Source organism: Ipomoea triloba, chromosome 4 (assembly GCF_003576645.1).
Source record: "Ipomoea triloba cultivar NCNSP0323 chromosome 4, ASM357664v1".
Lineage (NCBI taxonomy): Eukaryota > Viridiplantae > Streptophyta > Magnoliopsida > Solanales > Convolvulaceae > Ipomoea > Ipomoea triloba.
In genome coordinates this window covers 27,612,006-27,628,469 of record NC_044919.1, presented here as the reverse complement: position 1 = coordinate 27,628,469, position 16,464 = coordinate 27,612,006, and the positions used below count along the sequence as shown (strand labels likewise).

At 36.2% G+C, this 16,464-nt stretch overlaps 1 protein-coding gene across 1 annotated transcript; it reads right to left on the bottom strand.

The window, feature by feature from the left end:
- Positions 1-6,213: 6,213 nt before the first annotated feature.
- Positions 6,214-15,417, bottom strand: LOC116015277 (subtilisin-like protease SBT3.18). The gene is made up of 9 exons (XM_031255309.1): positions 15,310-15,417; positions 15,079-15,170; positions 14,603-14,862; positions 12,657-13,330; positions 9,818-9,885; positions 8,066-8,308; positions 7,814-7,928; positions 7,401-7,614; positions 6,214-7,035 (listed from the first exon to the last, which is right to left on the bottom strand). Exons 1-9 carry the CDS (start codon positions 15,400-15,402, stop codon positions 6,407-6,409), a joined length of 2,388 nt encoding a protein of 795 aa, XP_031111169.1. The 5' UTR covers positions 15,403-15,417; the 3' UTR covers positions 6,214-6,406.
- Positions 15,418-16,464: the final 1,047 nt, after the last annotated feature.

Genomic DNA, 16,464 nt, shown 5'->3' with positions numbered 1-16,464 from the left:
GCCCCCCGAGTAATAAAGTTGTTTTCTTCCTACCACATTTTGTACCCCTATACTCGGTTATGGTAGACCCGGTCCCAATAAAACCATCACTATCTGTAACACCCCAATTTTCACCACTTGGATTTATTACAAAATCCCTAATAATACAATACATTGCGGAAGCGTCTAACCAGCAGAAAACTGGGTGTTACCGCCACGCTTAGGTATCTCTCCTATACCCAAACGCTAAGGCTAAACTTACAACATCGAATAACCACGTCAATGTTCCAACTTAATACATATGGCAATAATTCTTCCAGGGTGTCTATTCTAGGATAGAGTAGTCTTCAACCTCGACTCCCATCCTATTCCGAGCTCATCGGCCACAGGGGCCCACGCTAGACCCACGCTAGTAAAGGACACAATATAGTGTAGTTAGCGCGACGGCTAAGTAAGGACATCCATTGTCACTCGAAAGTAAACAAAGGTTTTTTTTAAAAACAACAATTAATAATAAATAGGGTAAGAATAACGTTGCCCAACAGTCGCAGTCTACCTGCAATTATTCTAACAACAAGCAATACCACATTATATAAGTAACTTCGGCACATAACACGGCCATTAATTCACACGTGAGAACACAACACCCATATTACTGTTCGATACACCCGACAGTTAGTTCTCACAACTCCACTCAGCGAATAGACTTCGCTCTGCAGTATGAATCAATCATACAAAATCTCACACATCACTCAACGAATAGACTTCGCTCTGCAGTATGAATCAATCATACAAAATCTCACACATCACTCAGCGAATAGATTTCGCTCTGCAGTATGAATCAATCATACAAAATCTCACACATCACTCAGCGAATAGATTTCGCTCTGCAGTATGAATCAATCATACAAAATCTCACCATTCACTCAGCGAATAGACTTCGCTCTGCAGTATAGATTAATCATACAGACCCCTCACCATTCACTCAGCGAAGAAACTTCGCTCTGCAGTATAGATTAATCATACAGACTCCCTCACCATTCATTATTATCACACGACTCCATAACCATCACACTTGTTAAAATATATTTCCCCAAAATACACACTTTGGTTAGTGTTAGTCTCGTTATGGAAATTCAAGTACAGGAGTCACAATAATTTTCAAAACATAATTACTTTCCAAGTTAATAAATATAATGCACAAAAATAATATTTGCGCCTTCAAAAATTCACCCGGATGCCCGTAGGCTTTCAAAACATCGCAACACTCAGGGTTAAAAACATCGGGGAAAAGTTTGGGTCAAAAACAAGTCGAAAACGAGTCCGCGTCAAATCTGCCAGAAATTTCAGTTGGCGCAGTCCGAAAGATTGAGCCGGTAAAAATAGTTCCCGAACTCTTTTTCACTTGAAATTTTTATGGTAGAACCCCAACTTATAGTACTTGATGTCCATAAAAAGTTTTGGTCATTTTGATCCACGAATAAACACAGAAAATTCCCTTTTTGCCCTTGGCAGTGTGCTGTCCAGAATATTTTTCTCTCTGGACCAGTTTTGGAAAAAAATTCGAAAATCGTACTTATACTACTCCGATCATTATGAAATTTTATATGCGGGTTCTACACTTATAGAACTACATGCCTAAAAAAAAATAGGATCAAAATACCTTACCAATTTTTCCCAATAAATCTCGGAAGCTACTGCCAGAATCTATCCTGATTTCTTTTCACTATTTTCACAAGTATAAGCCTATATGGGCATAAATTCAACACATACATGCATAAATTAGCTATGAACATGTATATAAAAATTACCAAAAATCCAAAGTGTAGTTTCTTAGGCTAACTTGCAGATCCACGAACTTAACACATAATTTCCACGTAAAAATTCCTAGTCATATAATTTACTAGCATTTGTTCACCTCCAAGTGATTGAACCGACTTAAGGGATTCCTTACCTTGATGGAAGATTTCAAAGCCGAGAAGTTGCTAGATCCTTTCTTTGAGTTCAAAGACCCTAACAATATTTTTCATGCACCAAACATTAACACTTAAGTTCTAGAGATGATTTAATCCAACAAAGTCTAAGGTCTTACCTACACTTAGTCTCTTGGGTTGGAAGAATGCTTAGGAGCTCTTTGATCACAATGGAAGACCAAACTAATTTTTCTTCTTCTTCCTAATGGTGTAGTTCGAAAATGGGGTGGGAGAGTGAGAGAGAGATGAGTGTGATTAGTGTAGATTTTGTCTTGAAGATCAAGTAACAAAGTGCAACATTCCCATGCCTCATTAATGCTAACATTAAATGATCCAATCTTGGCTAGATTTTGGTTGCCACTTGTCAATACCCTATGGAGTCCTTAAGAAGATCACAACTTATTTGGCCAGTTTATGGTTAAATCAGATGAATGCTCGGAGGATTATAACTTAATTCAGGAAAATTCTAATACCAAAATTATCCTAAAAATAATCCCGTCGCAAATCACCAAAATTGGGAATTTTTCGGTATCTCGCGAAATATAGGTACAGAGTTCGTAACAATTTACCCCTTACAGTCCATTTAAAATTTTCTTGAACTAACTAAAAGTTCAGGCTTAATCGTATGATACTTAATAATCCAATTGCTAGGAAAATTCGAACTGAATCTATATCCTTAAAAATTTCTCGGTTCGTGACCGGTACGTAGTTCGCAGCTTATCGATAACTAATCTTTAAAAAAAAATTCTTTCGAACACCGAGAAGCCTTCTCTTAAATGTCATAGCTTAAAAAAAATTATATCGATATTCTCGAATCTTAACTTTGTCGGAAAAACCGAGGGGTTACACTATCATATCATTTTCCTATTATTTAGTTATCATTTAAATAAAATTATTATATAATTAATTTAATTGTTGATTATATTTTAATTAAATTTCTATGAATGGTAAATCATATGCGTATGTATATAATACACTAGTTTTTCACGCGCATTGCACGAATGAGATAATGACCAATGTTTATTTTTAAATAAGTATTTCAAAGTATATCAATGTGCTAACAAACTTCCAAAAATAATAAATAAAAAAAAAGGAAAGTGTTTCGTTAAGGAAAGAAGTCTCCACGAATCTCGGTCATTAATGCTATGCAAATCCACTCAATTGCTTCCCTTAAAGGCGCGCTCAAGCCCCACTAAGTAGCCCACTTCATCGCCTTGCCCGATGGTATGGTGCCGAACACTCTATTCGAGGTTTATTGACTCTATAGTTGATCGCCCAAGCCCTCGTGAAGTCGATGATGCAAGAAAGTAGTAAAAAGACAGTCTGACCACTTCCCAAACTCTTATGGGCGAAGACGTGAAAATGCATGACTGCCCTACCCACATCCCTTACTTTTCTCCCTTTTATTTAGTCACCGCTTCGAGCTCTTTGCACTTAAACTAACCTCCCCATGCCAACTTTTTGCCAGGCTAGTTTGTTGTCCTTCTCCTTCTGCATAACCATATGTGTTCCCAGCTAAAAACTCGCTAGTTTCCCCGAAAATCACGTTGTCATTACCAAGCCATAAAACCCAACCACGCGAAACTCGAATTGACAGGCTTTTTTTTTACGTATAGATCTACAATGAGTAATTAACCCAAATGGATTTATCTGTAGTTTCTCCACTGGAGATCACTAAGCCCCAATTCCTTACTAATGAATATGCTGAACGATGGGACTCCATAAACAAAAGGAAAATTCTGAGTGAAAGATTCTTGTACATTGAAAGATTCAAAGCACAATGTCAACTTTTGCCCATTTTTTAGAAGAACAAACTAAAAAGAACAGTAAGCAAACTGAAAGACTACCCCCCTATAGCCATCAAGGAATTCTATGCAAATCTCATGCTTACAACCAAAGATCAATCCTCACCTCTCCGCGGTCGTGTATGGCTGCGAAATATGTACTACAATTTCTCACCTAACACAATTAATGCATATTTTGGCATAGATGCAGATGAACTTGAAGATCTAGATATCGGTGTGAATGTGCTAACAAAGGCTATCACTGGTGGCACAGTGAGCTACTGGCCAATTGAGACCAATATGTTGGCTGCTAAATATCGTACAACTAAGCACACCATTCTCCACAAGATTGCCATGACCAACTGGACGCCAAGTGAGCATAGGGGTGCACTGAACTTACAAATGTCAAGTCTGATTTACAAGATAGGTAAAGGTATTCCGATTGACTTGGGGCACATCATTTTTAAGCAAATCATTGAATTTATGGATCCTGCTGCCAAAGAGAGCAAAGTTAAGCTGTCATTCCCATGTACCATCTATGGAGTACTACATGCTCAAACCTTCAGGCCTAATACTAGTGAAACCTTGGAGAAGCCTACAGTAAGGCTGATAGATACCAGACTTAAATAGACTCCACATGTCCTAGACATCTATCCTGAACATGGAGGCAGTTCAGCACAACCCCTAGCTATTAAAGGTTCTACCACAAACCACTTAACTTCTCAGCTCCTGGAAAAGAATATCCGAGATTTGAACATGGTTATCCAGGTCCTTGTCGAGAAAAGGAATGTAGAAATGCAACTGCTTGAACAATTCAGACTGCGAGAACGAGAAGTGTTAGTTGCTGCTCAGACTGCATCTACTGAAGGAGCCACATCTACTGCTGCTGTTGAGAATGTTGGGACCAGCTAAGAGGCTGTGTCTTCATAATCAGAATGATTCTGTTTTTAAAACTTGGTTTGCTTTCCTACTTGGTCTTGCTATGAAGTCTTGTGGCTATAGATTCACAAGTTTCAGGCAATATGGGGAGTAGGAACAAACTTCTAATCATGGTCACTGGCTATTATACTTGGTCACTATATTGGTTACTATTTGTGATGATATTACTGTTTTGGACTTGAAGACCCTAGCTGCTGTTTTGAAGATATTATCTTTTGTAATAGGCAGCTGTAATAAGTTTGTGGTACTTGGTACTTTGTTTTTGTAATAGGGTCTAATCGATTAACTGAAATGAACGTTTTGTTATGGTTAAAATTCAAAGTCTTTTAGTTCCTGAACTATCTTCTTTGTGATAGAAGTTATTGTTCTAAGTAGACTACTGTATTGCCAGGAAACTTACACAAAGAGGGAGATTGTTAATAAAAAGCCTTTTATCTTAAAGAAGTATTCTTGGAAAGAACTCCCTGGTTGTTATAAGTTTCGTGACAATCAAATATTCTACTTATAGATCAAAAGATAGTTCAGCTTAAATAGTTCAAGTCCAGATTGTACTTAGCATAGATAGAGTTTGTACTAGTGCATCATATAGTTCAAACGACTCGAAGCATGAAGACTTGAAGATATGAAGACTTTACTCTGAACTAGGAATTACACTAGTACAATCAAGTTAGTTCAGAAACGGTTATTCAGTTACAACTGAATTGAGACTCCGGTAGCTATATATACAGAGATCATCTACATGGAGTGGTTGTTGAGATTGCAGAGATTCATCCACAGAGCATTACTCTAATTAAGCTGAAAAGATATCTTGACAAAGCATACCTTTGATTCAAGATCGAAACTCTCATTACGAGAAGATGGACATGAACTCACTCTGGTCAAGCACGGCGTGCAGCTGTTGAGGGGAGCCTCAACACAAGGAGATCAGGAGGTCGCATACTTGACAACTCTTCAAGGCAGATCTCGAAGGATGAAGATTTGATGAAGATCCAAGAGTTCTCCGTGTGAATTCAATTGTATTGTTGGTACACTTTTTTAACATTGATTCAATGAAAAGTTGTGCAACTAGAGAGAAGCCTCCCAGATGTAGGAATGGTGTTTCTGAAGTGGGTTACCAAATTGCATGTGTCTTTACTGTTTCATGTGCGTGTCTAATTTCTGGCAATTAGGTCGCTAAACTACAACCTGATCCAGTCCGTTAATAGTTCTTAGAGTTGTGAGGTTGATTAAGCTCTTAGAGTGATTTTGATGAACTTAGCAATTAAGTTCAAACGTCAAGATCACATCTATATACGCTAAGTACGTGGATTCGGCGTAGATTTCAGAAACTATCATAAGTCATCTTAAACATCATTCTCCTCACCATAAGCAGCACCATCATTATCCTTATCATTACACTCGTCATCAACACCAACACCACTAATAATTGCATTAGCTATATGCAACTTAGCATCCATGATTCACGGACTTAAATAGTCTTGAATCTCTCAAACATGTTAACTAGGGTCTAGCTTAGTGTTAGACATTAAAACAAGCTATTACTCACCGACAATTTTATTTATATATATACCACAGAATACAAGAGTTTATTCAAATCCCATAAACAATTTTAGTACACTGTGTTACAAGAATTGAACTCAAACCACACAAATTAAATCGATCTCCATCATCTTGAAGAAGAAAAAAAGATTGCATATTAATAATATCCATCAAACTGCTGGGAACTGAAGATTAATAAGAAGCCGCCATAGCCTTGAGCTGAGCTGTGGATTCATCAATATCATTCCAAACTCCAGAATTGGTTACAAGAATCACCAATGGACTTCTAACTCGATGAAACCCATCACTCCAAACTATCTCACCAAAATCATACCTCCCCTGGGACGCCTTCTTGGGCCTTACACTCACATAATATGTGAGCTCTTGCTTGAAAGGCGTAAACACCAAAACCCTGGGCCAAACCCACACATCCACGCCGTTTGGGCTCACAATTTTCACAGTATAAATCGCCGTTCTCCAGCACCGCCCCACGTTACGAGCTGTCCTCCTAATCGTGGTGGTGCGTTGGAGATTGATGATCGTGATCGACGGGTAATTTAGATCCGCCGTGGTGGGCCGGTTTCCTCGGCAGCTACACGGGGCGTCATGCGCCGACACAACAACCAGGCTTCTGATTTGTTCCTCGGTGTAGCCAATGTTACAAAGATAAGCAATGTAGTCTTTGGTTTTCATGTCGTAGACTAGCCCTGGATCTATTGCCTTCAGGGGATTTATATGACCGGCTCCCACGTCGAAAGGGTCCGCCGCTTCCAGAGATCCGCCGGCTAAAATACTATCACCACTTGTATCCTTATTGTACGCTAAAAGAGAAGCACCATTGAGTCAGTTTAAGGAATATGAGTAGAGCAAATTAGATGGTATGACCATCATCCTCTTCACAATTAATAAGAGAATAGTTTCCAGAGATCCGCCGGCTAAAATACTATCACCACTTGTATCCTTATTGTACGCTAAAAGAGAAGCACCATTGAGTCAGTTTAAGGAATATGAGTAGAGCAAATTAGATGGTATGACCATCATCCTCTTCACAATTAATAAGAGAATAGTTTCATTGTTGTAGATGTAGACACATTGTCAGCCATATAAATTATGACTTATTTACTTTCTGTCATTATTATTTTTTCTTAGTTGTTAAAGTTTAGTTTAAGTTAAAGATTTGGTTTACCTGTGGTGATGAGAGCGGATCGGATGGCGGCCGGAGACCAGTCTTGATGAATGGATTTGATCAAGGCGACTACACCGGAAACATGAGGGCACGACATTGAGGTGCCGGACTGGAAATTCCAATTGGTCGATCGCCTATCTGTCGGAAAAAACGTTGGAGGGATGTTTGGCGGCCAAGCTGCTAATATGTTCACCCCTGGTGCACTTATGTCTGGCTGTTATAAAACAAAAATTATCATATCCTAAAATCCTAACCACAATTTTTGTCCAGAAGTTTAATAACCTTCTTAAAAAAAGAAATTCACAATGAACTGAGCTAGACGGTAAGACAAATTATAATGTGAATCATGATCTACGTTATAAAGTAGATTTATTATTGATATGTGTTTATTTTAGTGTAGTATAACGACAAACCTTAAGAAAGTCAGGGGAAATTGAGCTTGGCCCTCTGGAAGAAAAATCTGCAACTATTGGAGCCGGAGACTTTCTGAGGACTGTTGAACTTGGTAATATTTGTATTACAGGGAGCCTAATCAACACATCCGATCCAATTCAAGGACCACAAACAAAATAATAATGTAAGTATCATCAGAAACAGAGTGTGTTTCAGGTCATAATTTTGGGAGAAAATTAAGAGTATAGATGTGGGATGGTTGGCATATATACTTGGAAGACTGGGCAAGGTAGTAACCAATTTGAGTTCCTTGGATTAGGTCTACACGGACGACGGGGATTATAGTAACGTACGCAACCGGCCTGCCAAGAGGCTCCACGAAGATGAGCCCTGACGCATTGGCTCTCCACGCCGCCGCTTCCGCCTCCTCCACCAACACTGACCCTATGGTGGCGAAGCATAAAATCACCCTGCCTGATGCTTTTCTGTTCTTCCAATTCTCCATCTTGCAAACCCTATAACAATCAACTATGTTTCATGCATCTCATTCCTTATTAGTATAATTAAATAAATGAAGTTTTCAAAAAAATAATAATAATAATAAATGAACAATACCAGGGGCATTTAGTTTGCAGGATGTGAGATAAAGATTACCTCACCTGATAGAATTACATACTTTTTAAGATATAATAGCATATTATATTGTAAATGTGTTGTGGATGCAAAATCAAATATTATAAGATGCACAATCATAATTACAAAAATATATGTCATCCCATTTATTTAAACTACTTAATAGAATGTTTGGAGAATGTTTCCAGATGCACAAGCAGTTAAACATGAATTCATAATCATGCATTACAAGATGCACAATCTTATGTAATAACTGAAATACCACCACACTTTTTCCTTAATTGTCAATCCTTGATCATCCTAGATGGAAATATGAGATTTGTTTGTAATAATTCTCATAAGAGGGGTGGTTTCATGGGATCCTGCCCCTCTATGTGTGTGCTTATATATATAAACACACTTTGGGAAAAATTAAGAATCAATCTTAGCTTTAAACCGAACGTATTAGATCATATTTTAAAAAACACAGTAGCATTTTCGTAATTATCGTCATCTTCATTTTTACATTTCAAAACACTATACTATGCACTTTATGACAACTAAATATGCATTACTAGATAACTTTTAAAAAATCAATGAAAAAACTAAAATTTAAATTTAAATCGTAAATGATAAACCTTAAGTAGTAAAGAGTGAACCACTAAACCAACTAAAACCAAAAAATCAATCGTAAACTTTAACTACAATGTACTTTTGCATTTTTGTAAGTGCAATTTTTTAATACTAAATGTGCATTTTGTAACAACTAAGGATGTGTTTGGTTCATGGGTTTACACATCGAGAATGAGAATCAAAATCATAGTTATTGTTTGATTGACAACCTTTTAAAATACAACTGTAGGATTTGCTTTCAACTAAAAACTTAAATATCTAATTAAAAACGAGTATCATTCCATCTTATCCCTCCTCATCTGTCACTTCAATTCTCAATCTGTCGCATCCTCACTACATCCCTAAGATTTTTGTTTTGAATTTTTGTTCATATTGGTGCTTTATCAATTGCTTTGATTTTTTTATTTTTTTTATTTTTGCATTTTTAAAACATTTTTTTTCATTATAGGGTCATACATAACCAAACATCAATATTGGTAATCATTCGAATTCCATCCTACTACCAAGCATGCAAAATATTCATGGTTGCAGTAGGCGCTAGTCGAGCGGTAGAAGATTAAGTTGGTGATAATTACGAAAAGGCCGTCGTTTTTTTTTAAATATGATTTTTTTTTGAAGATATTTTTAAATATGATTTGATCTATTCGATTTTTTCAGATTTAATGCTGAGATTGGTTATTAATTTTCTCATAAGGACTTGTTCTCATTTGATCCAATACTATATATATATATATATATATACACACACACACACTGTGTATGCATGTATTTTCACTAACCCATCATAGAAGTAAGAACTGGCTCCAGCCAATCTTGCTTTTACTCCATTGCTGACCAAGCTTTCTCCCTGCATCCATAAACAACTCGATCATTTTCTTTTAATAAATATATTCGATCCTAAATTAAATTTGTACACAAATGTGTGGAGTCTGTAATGGATGATTAGGTACGTAGATGCTGAGCACTTAAAGAGTTAAGATACACTTTAATTTTATGTGACATTAGAAATTCTATATATATGACTCTAAGAGCGAGGGTGCATATATAATTGAATGATAATGTACCTGGGCTTGCTTGGATCAATGATATAATAAATTCTAGAGAATTATTACTTCACAAATGGTTCTAGTGTCCTTTATACCAAGTTTAACATTATGTATGCTATATTGCTATTTGAGTTGTGTGTAGTACAGATATTGTCAGTATTAGTTCTGTAGTACTTAGTGCAACAAAACATAGTAATTATACTTGCTATAAAAAGCACTAGTACAAGTCAATAATACTTCAAAAAAAAAACATGAAATTTATTATCACAATTCAAAAGGGAATTTAATTTGAATCCTTAAGGATCTGTTTGGAAAGCAGAAAAATGACTTTTCAAAAAATGTGTTTTTGAAAAATGAGTCATTTTTCAGAAAACATTTTCTTTTCCCGTGTTTGGTTCAATAGAAAACTGTCTTTGTGGTTCATTTTCCAAAAAATGAACAGGAAAATGAGCAGAATTGTATACTTTGACATCATCACAACAAAAGTATCACAATTGTAACAAAAAATTCCTTCATAGCAAACAAATTACAACAAAATAACAATGTTTAGCAGGAAACACACCAAAAAAATCATAGCAAAATCAAAACAAAATCACAACAAAATAACAAAAAAACTGGCCCTGGTTTCGCTGGCCGACTAGTTTTCGAAAGTTTTCGATTTGATTGCAAAAGAGGAGGAAGAAGCGAGAGAGAGAGCAGAGGCTTGAGTAAGACTTGAAAAATGACTTTCCCAAAAAAAAAAAGTCATTTTCTTTTTAAAAAATGACCTATTTTTCTTTGACCAATATCACAATTTCCGTTGACCTTATTTTCCCACTTCTTGCCAAACACGGGAAATTCGAAAAATGATTTCTAGAAATTATTTTTCGAGTTTCCAAAAATAGGCTAAGTGCAAAATAGTCATGGATTCATATAATCATGTATAGTGCTAATTTGGTCAAGTTTACTTAGATCAATATAGATCATAGATCACATACCGCTTTAATTTTAATTTTATACTTTTTATTTTCAAAAAAAAAATTTATACTTTTTATTCTCACTATATTTTGTATTTAACTTTTAAAATCTTTATCGCTTTTAATGAGATAGGTACTAAATTTGATTATGAATTATATTATATCATGATTTTTTTTTATTATCAGATCATGAGCTATAATAATAAATTTATAACCAATAATTACAAGCTTTACTGCTAATGTGTAATAAACCATAAAAACCTACTTATCATTGCGTGCCATGCATACGTGTTACATATATACGACAAACAGTTTTCTAATAGAGCCAAATTTATGTTGGATTATCATCATTTTAACATTTGACCAGTTAATGTAACTAATTATATAGACAGCTAACTTCACAAATCTGAAACGTGCATGGGGTAATACTAATAATGATTTAATTGCCAAAGGTCAAAAGAGAACATATGTTTAGATCATTGCAAATTTCCTTTCATGTTTTAGGGTTACAAAACCTAAGAAAGTTATGTAAAGATATTAGATATATTATAAGAAAATTTTATAGTTTTACAATGTTAAGTATTGCGTTTACTATTATAAGTATAGGAAAAATATACGCTATTGATTGACACTGATATGACTTGTATGAGGTACAAACTCAAAAATTTTCTATTCATTTTGAAGTTGTACGGTCTATAAGAGACATGTGTATCTTACAATTTTTTTATAAAAAATGGGATGATATCAAACTTGTTTGTTAAAATCATTTTTCCAAATTGAAAAATGGAAATTAGAATTATTCACCATTTTTTTTAAATTTTGGAAAATTCATTTAACTAATTCTTCAAATTTAGAGAAATGGAGAAAGACATGATGAATAGTAAATCCACACTTCAATCCCTTGCAGCAACATTTATAATTCTTTTTTTAAACTAAAAAAATGGTAAACTGGAGAAATGAAGAACAGATGCATGATTCTCAAATTTTTTATTTTTCTAAAAAAGTAACTCATTTCTCCTGTTACTAAACACACATGACATTCCAATTCATAGTAGTAGTCATGTATCAATTTAGTATTGTAAGATTTTCTTTAGATTATATTTCTATTTTTTTAAAAATTTATTAGTTGACACATTAATAAGAAAAAGAATATATAAATGTATTACAGTAAGACCAACTAATTCCCAAAGAGTTAGATGATCTAAATATATAATATAAGTGTTTGTGAAATTCCTAATCTTAAGTTTTTTTTTAACCAATCTATAGTATTCATGTTAGGGGGACGTACTAAACTTCTTTCACTCAGATTCATTTTTCTTCTCCTCCTAAAAGGTTGAATCTATAATTCCAATAGTTCCCCACACCTTAGCCGGATAGAGCATTCGGAGTATGTAAATTATGGCACAAAGGATCTGTCCATTTTGAGTATAATCTCCACACTGTGGCTCTGTCGAATTTCGAACCTTGGTCTTTTCTTTCAAATACTGCCTAGTGAACCAGTGAGCTAAGTCCAGACAGATTAATTTTTTTATTGTAGAGTGGGATCCACTAATTCATGAAAATCCTACCCAAAATCCCAAATTGAAAGGGGAAAAAAAAATAGTTTGAAGCCTTACCATGAAGGATACATTGTTGTCCAAAATAATCTGCGTTGGAAATGTTCGATCAATGGAAGATGCAGCTACACATATGCTCCATGGAGACACGTTTCCAACCAGGGATGCCTCGGGCCCACTGTTACCTGCAGAGAACACCACACTCACTCCCATCTGCATCGCGTGAAAGGCACCGATGTCGGCCGCCGACACAAAAAACGGCAGCAACGGCGGCGTCAGCCCGAAGGAGGCCGAGATCACGTCCACCCCGTCGTGCAACGCGTCGTCAAACGCCGCCATCACGTCCGCCTCCGTGCATATCCCGTCCAAGTCTTTGTTCCAGCAGGCTTTGTAAACCGCGAGGCGGGCCCTCGGGGCGCCTCCCCTGGCGGTGCCCCGCCCGAACCCGAAGAAGCTGGCGGCGCTCTTAACGACGGAGCCGACGGCCGTGGCGGCTATGTGAGTGCCGTGGCCGAGGTAGTCCCGAGGTGATAGGTAATCGGGGTTGGTTGTCTTGTTTAGCTTCCCGTACTGTTGCTCGTAGCCTTTGATGTAGTAACGTGCTCCGATGAGCTTGCGGTTGCAGTCTCGGGTCGGGTCGAACATTTCACCCGACACGCATTTCCCTTTCCAGGATCTGGGAATTGGCCGCATTCCAGGCTCTTCCTGGAAACTCTTCAGCTCTGGCCACACGCCTTTACTTTGCCATTCATTTTGGCACAAAAACAAAACAAAAGGGGACGTACAATTTATACAACCATAAATTTATACTATGATGCAAATTAAATTTCCAGGCATTCTTTATGATTGATGCATGAACATGCTAAATCAATGGACACATGCATTGAGTCATTGAATATATATTGGCCTGTTTGGTAAATGACCGTTAGATGTTGTTGTTAGCTGTTAGCTGTTAGAGAGTATAATATTAGTTGATTGTAAAAATGCATTTGGTAAATTAACTACACTCAAGTGATGGAATTAATTAATTAAAATATATCGAAATAATGTAATATAATATTACTTGTTATGATGCGTTTATCACTGAGTCAAAAGTTATAGCAAATGCCCAACTTTATTTCTTTATATGAACCAACACAATTTCTAGACACTAGGTCGATTCTGCTTTTGACTTTTTAAGTTTTTTACTGGTCTCTGCCCAACAATAATCATCCAATCACAGGATGCTAGACTTGACATTCACAGGCCTCTGCCCAACAACAAGGTTCTAAAATGAGATCTAGGATAGGCACGGGTTAAACCAGATCAAATACTTATACTTTCTAATTGTCGTGTTCGCTTCATTGTATCTTTTTTCGTGTCTAATAATGACAGCCTCAACTATATTAAATTCTTTAGTTCTGTTGTATTCATGAATTGGATCTTAGGAAGTTGGAATAATCTCAATGGTTTAGGCCATCCGTCTCAAGCCACCATATGCCATTGTGGTGATCCGGCCAAAGTCATCAGGATGATGACCTCATTAGATTGTGATTCTTCTCTGGCCAAAGCCATCCATATTACCTTAATTACTAGATTGAGATTTTTCAATCAAGTACTTCTTTTTTCGGTGAAGAGGGGAAATAGCCTCTATTCGAGGTCGAGGGTGTGTACTAGGTAAACTCCGCTTATGACCCTAATCGGTAAAGGATAATGGAGATAAATCGACTTAGGTTGCCTATAACTTATCAGCTCAAATGAAGAGCTGAGGGTTGAATTCGAACTCGTGATCTTGTTGGTTACAAGTTTGTATCCTCAACTATTTTGGTTGGGGTGGTTAACCCCAGATTCTTGAACTTTTGATATATCCAAGGTTAGCTAGATAAGTTTATAAAAGATCGAGCTAAGGGGAATTGAATTTATATATGCATGCAGATCAGATAATAGTAAAAGAAATGAAATTAATTAGCTAGGGTTGCATGACTAAATGAATGATTTGTGTATGCAGATTAATTATAACGAAGGACCTGTATCCAAAACACCAACAACAATCTCATCGCCATGAACCAGCTGCAAAGGAATTCTTCCATGGCTATCATAGTCCAACGTAAGTCCCAGGAAATCCCAGCTTCTTGTCGTATGCAACTCCAAACTCTTGCTCTTGAACACTGATATTACTCCTTTCTTACCAGCCAAGGCCGCAGCTTGGGATGAATTAAGCTTTGCTGAAAAGCCTGATAGCCCATGCTTGTAGCTGTACACCATAGCCTCTTCTGCATCTTCTTTCCTGTCAAAACATATCAAGAAAAACATGAGATCATCATCTAATAAGCTAGCAATTCAAAAAATGCCCATCACTTCCATATCCCAAAACCCTAGATTTTTATAACTTACGGTGATCAGTAACTTAAGATTTTCCAACATTACTAGTATAACTAGTAGTGGAAGCTAAAAAGAAAATAGTCTCCGATCCTGAGAACGAAATTAAATGAAATGAATTTACCTAGTAAACACAGTAGCAAGAAGGCGAAGATGATATCTTGAAGTGAGAACGGGATCTTGGTTCTGGTGGTGTCCTAAATAAACCAAGTAAACCTATACATATAGCACATAATAACACTTAGAATTTAGGTGACAATTAAATTCCATGATAATTATGTATGGGAACAAAAGGAGGGCTCTTTTTTTCCTCTTGTCAACTTTTGTTGGCTAGGGAATTAAAACATGCACATACATGAGTTGTGGGCATTGAGTGAACAACACAAAGTGAAACAGAGAGGGAAAGTGCCCACAGATATACAACAGTGGCAGCCATGATCGTCGACATGGGAAATTTCACACATCGGAGGTTGGAAATAAATAGTGGCTCGAGAGTCGTGACGTGGGTTTGGGGAGGAAACAGTGGTAGCAGAAGAGTCGTGTTTTTTAAGGTTATTAAAGTTGCAGACCCAAAGATCATATTGGCAAGTACTTCCTTAATTTGTTTGGACCATATTCGTAGTTTCATCAGCCGACAAAAGTTGAATTGGCAACATTTGGGTATGGTTATAGTATTATTATTATTTTTTTAAATCCACAGCGGTCTTTCTCCACCATCAAACCCGGCTTCTCCCAAAATTCTTCCACACATAGAAAGTTCATTTGCCACTTGAGCTATCCCATTGGGTTTATAGCATTTTTTTCTAATGAATTATTTATGTATTCACATTATTAGCTCTTCAATTATTCTAAAAGTGAGTTTTTTCCCTAATATATTAAATAGACATTTGTATCCTTAAAATAAAATTTTCATTTGTTTTTCTTCTCCAACAAACTATTACTTGTATATAAGGATGACTACGATTCGGTTCGAATTGAATCAAACACGTATTGTAGCAACCGAATCGAAAGGTTCCGGCTATGATTCAGAACCATAACCCAATATTTGGGTTTCTGATTTATTAAAATTGTGAACCGAAAAAACTTGATCCTAAACTGTGAATCGGCAATTTGAAATCAGAACAAGTACTAGCATTAGTTTAATTAAATTAGAATTATAATATTTGCAAATTGTATATGTTATTGTTTGTATTTATTCTTATTCTTACATATATGTCGATATGACCGTGAACTGCTGGTTCAATTTTTATATTGAGTTCTGGTTCTAAATCGTAACCTTTCGTTCGGTTTAGTTGCTATAGTGTCTGGTTTGGATTGAACCAAACTGTGGTCATCCCTACATATAAGCAATAATTTGACACACACACACACATATACTTTTTGATATAAGGTTTCTCAATCTGTTGAAGCACAAAGAGTCAATAGTTTCACTACATGTCACTTGACTATCCATTGTAGTAAATTTTTGTTTTTATATACATTAAAATATGAGTAATACATATACTCCCAT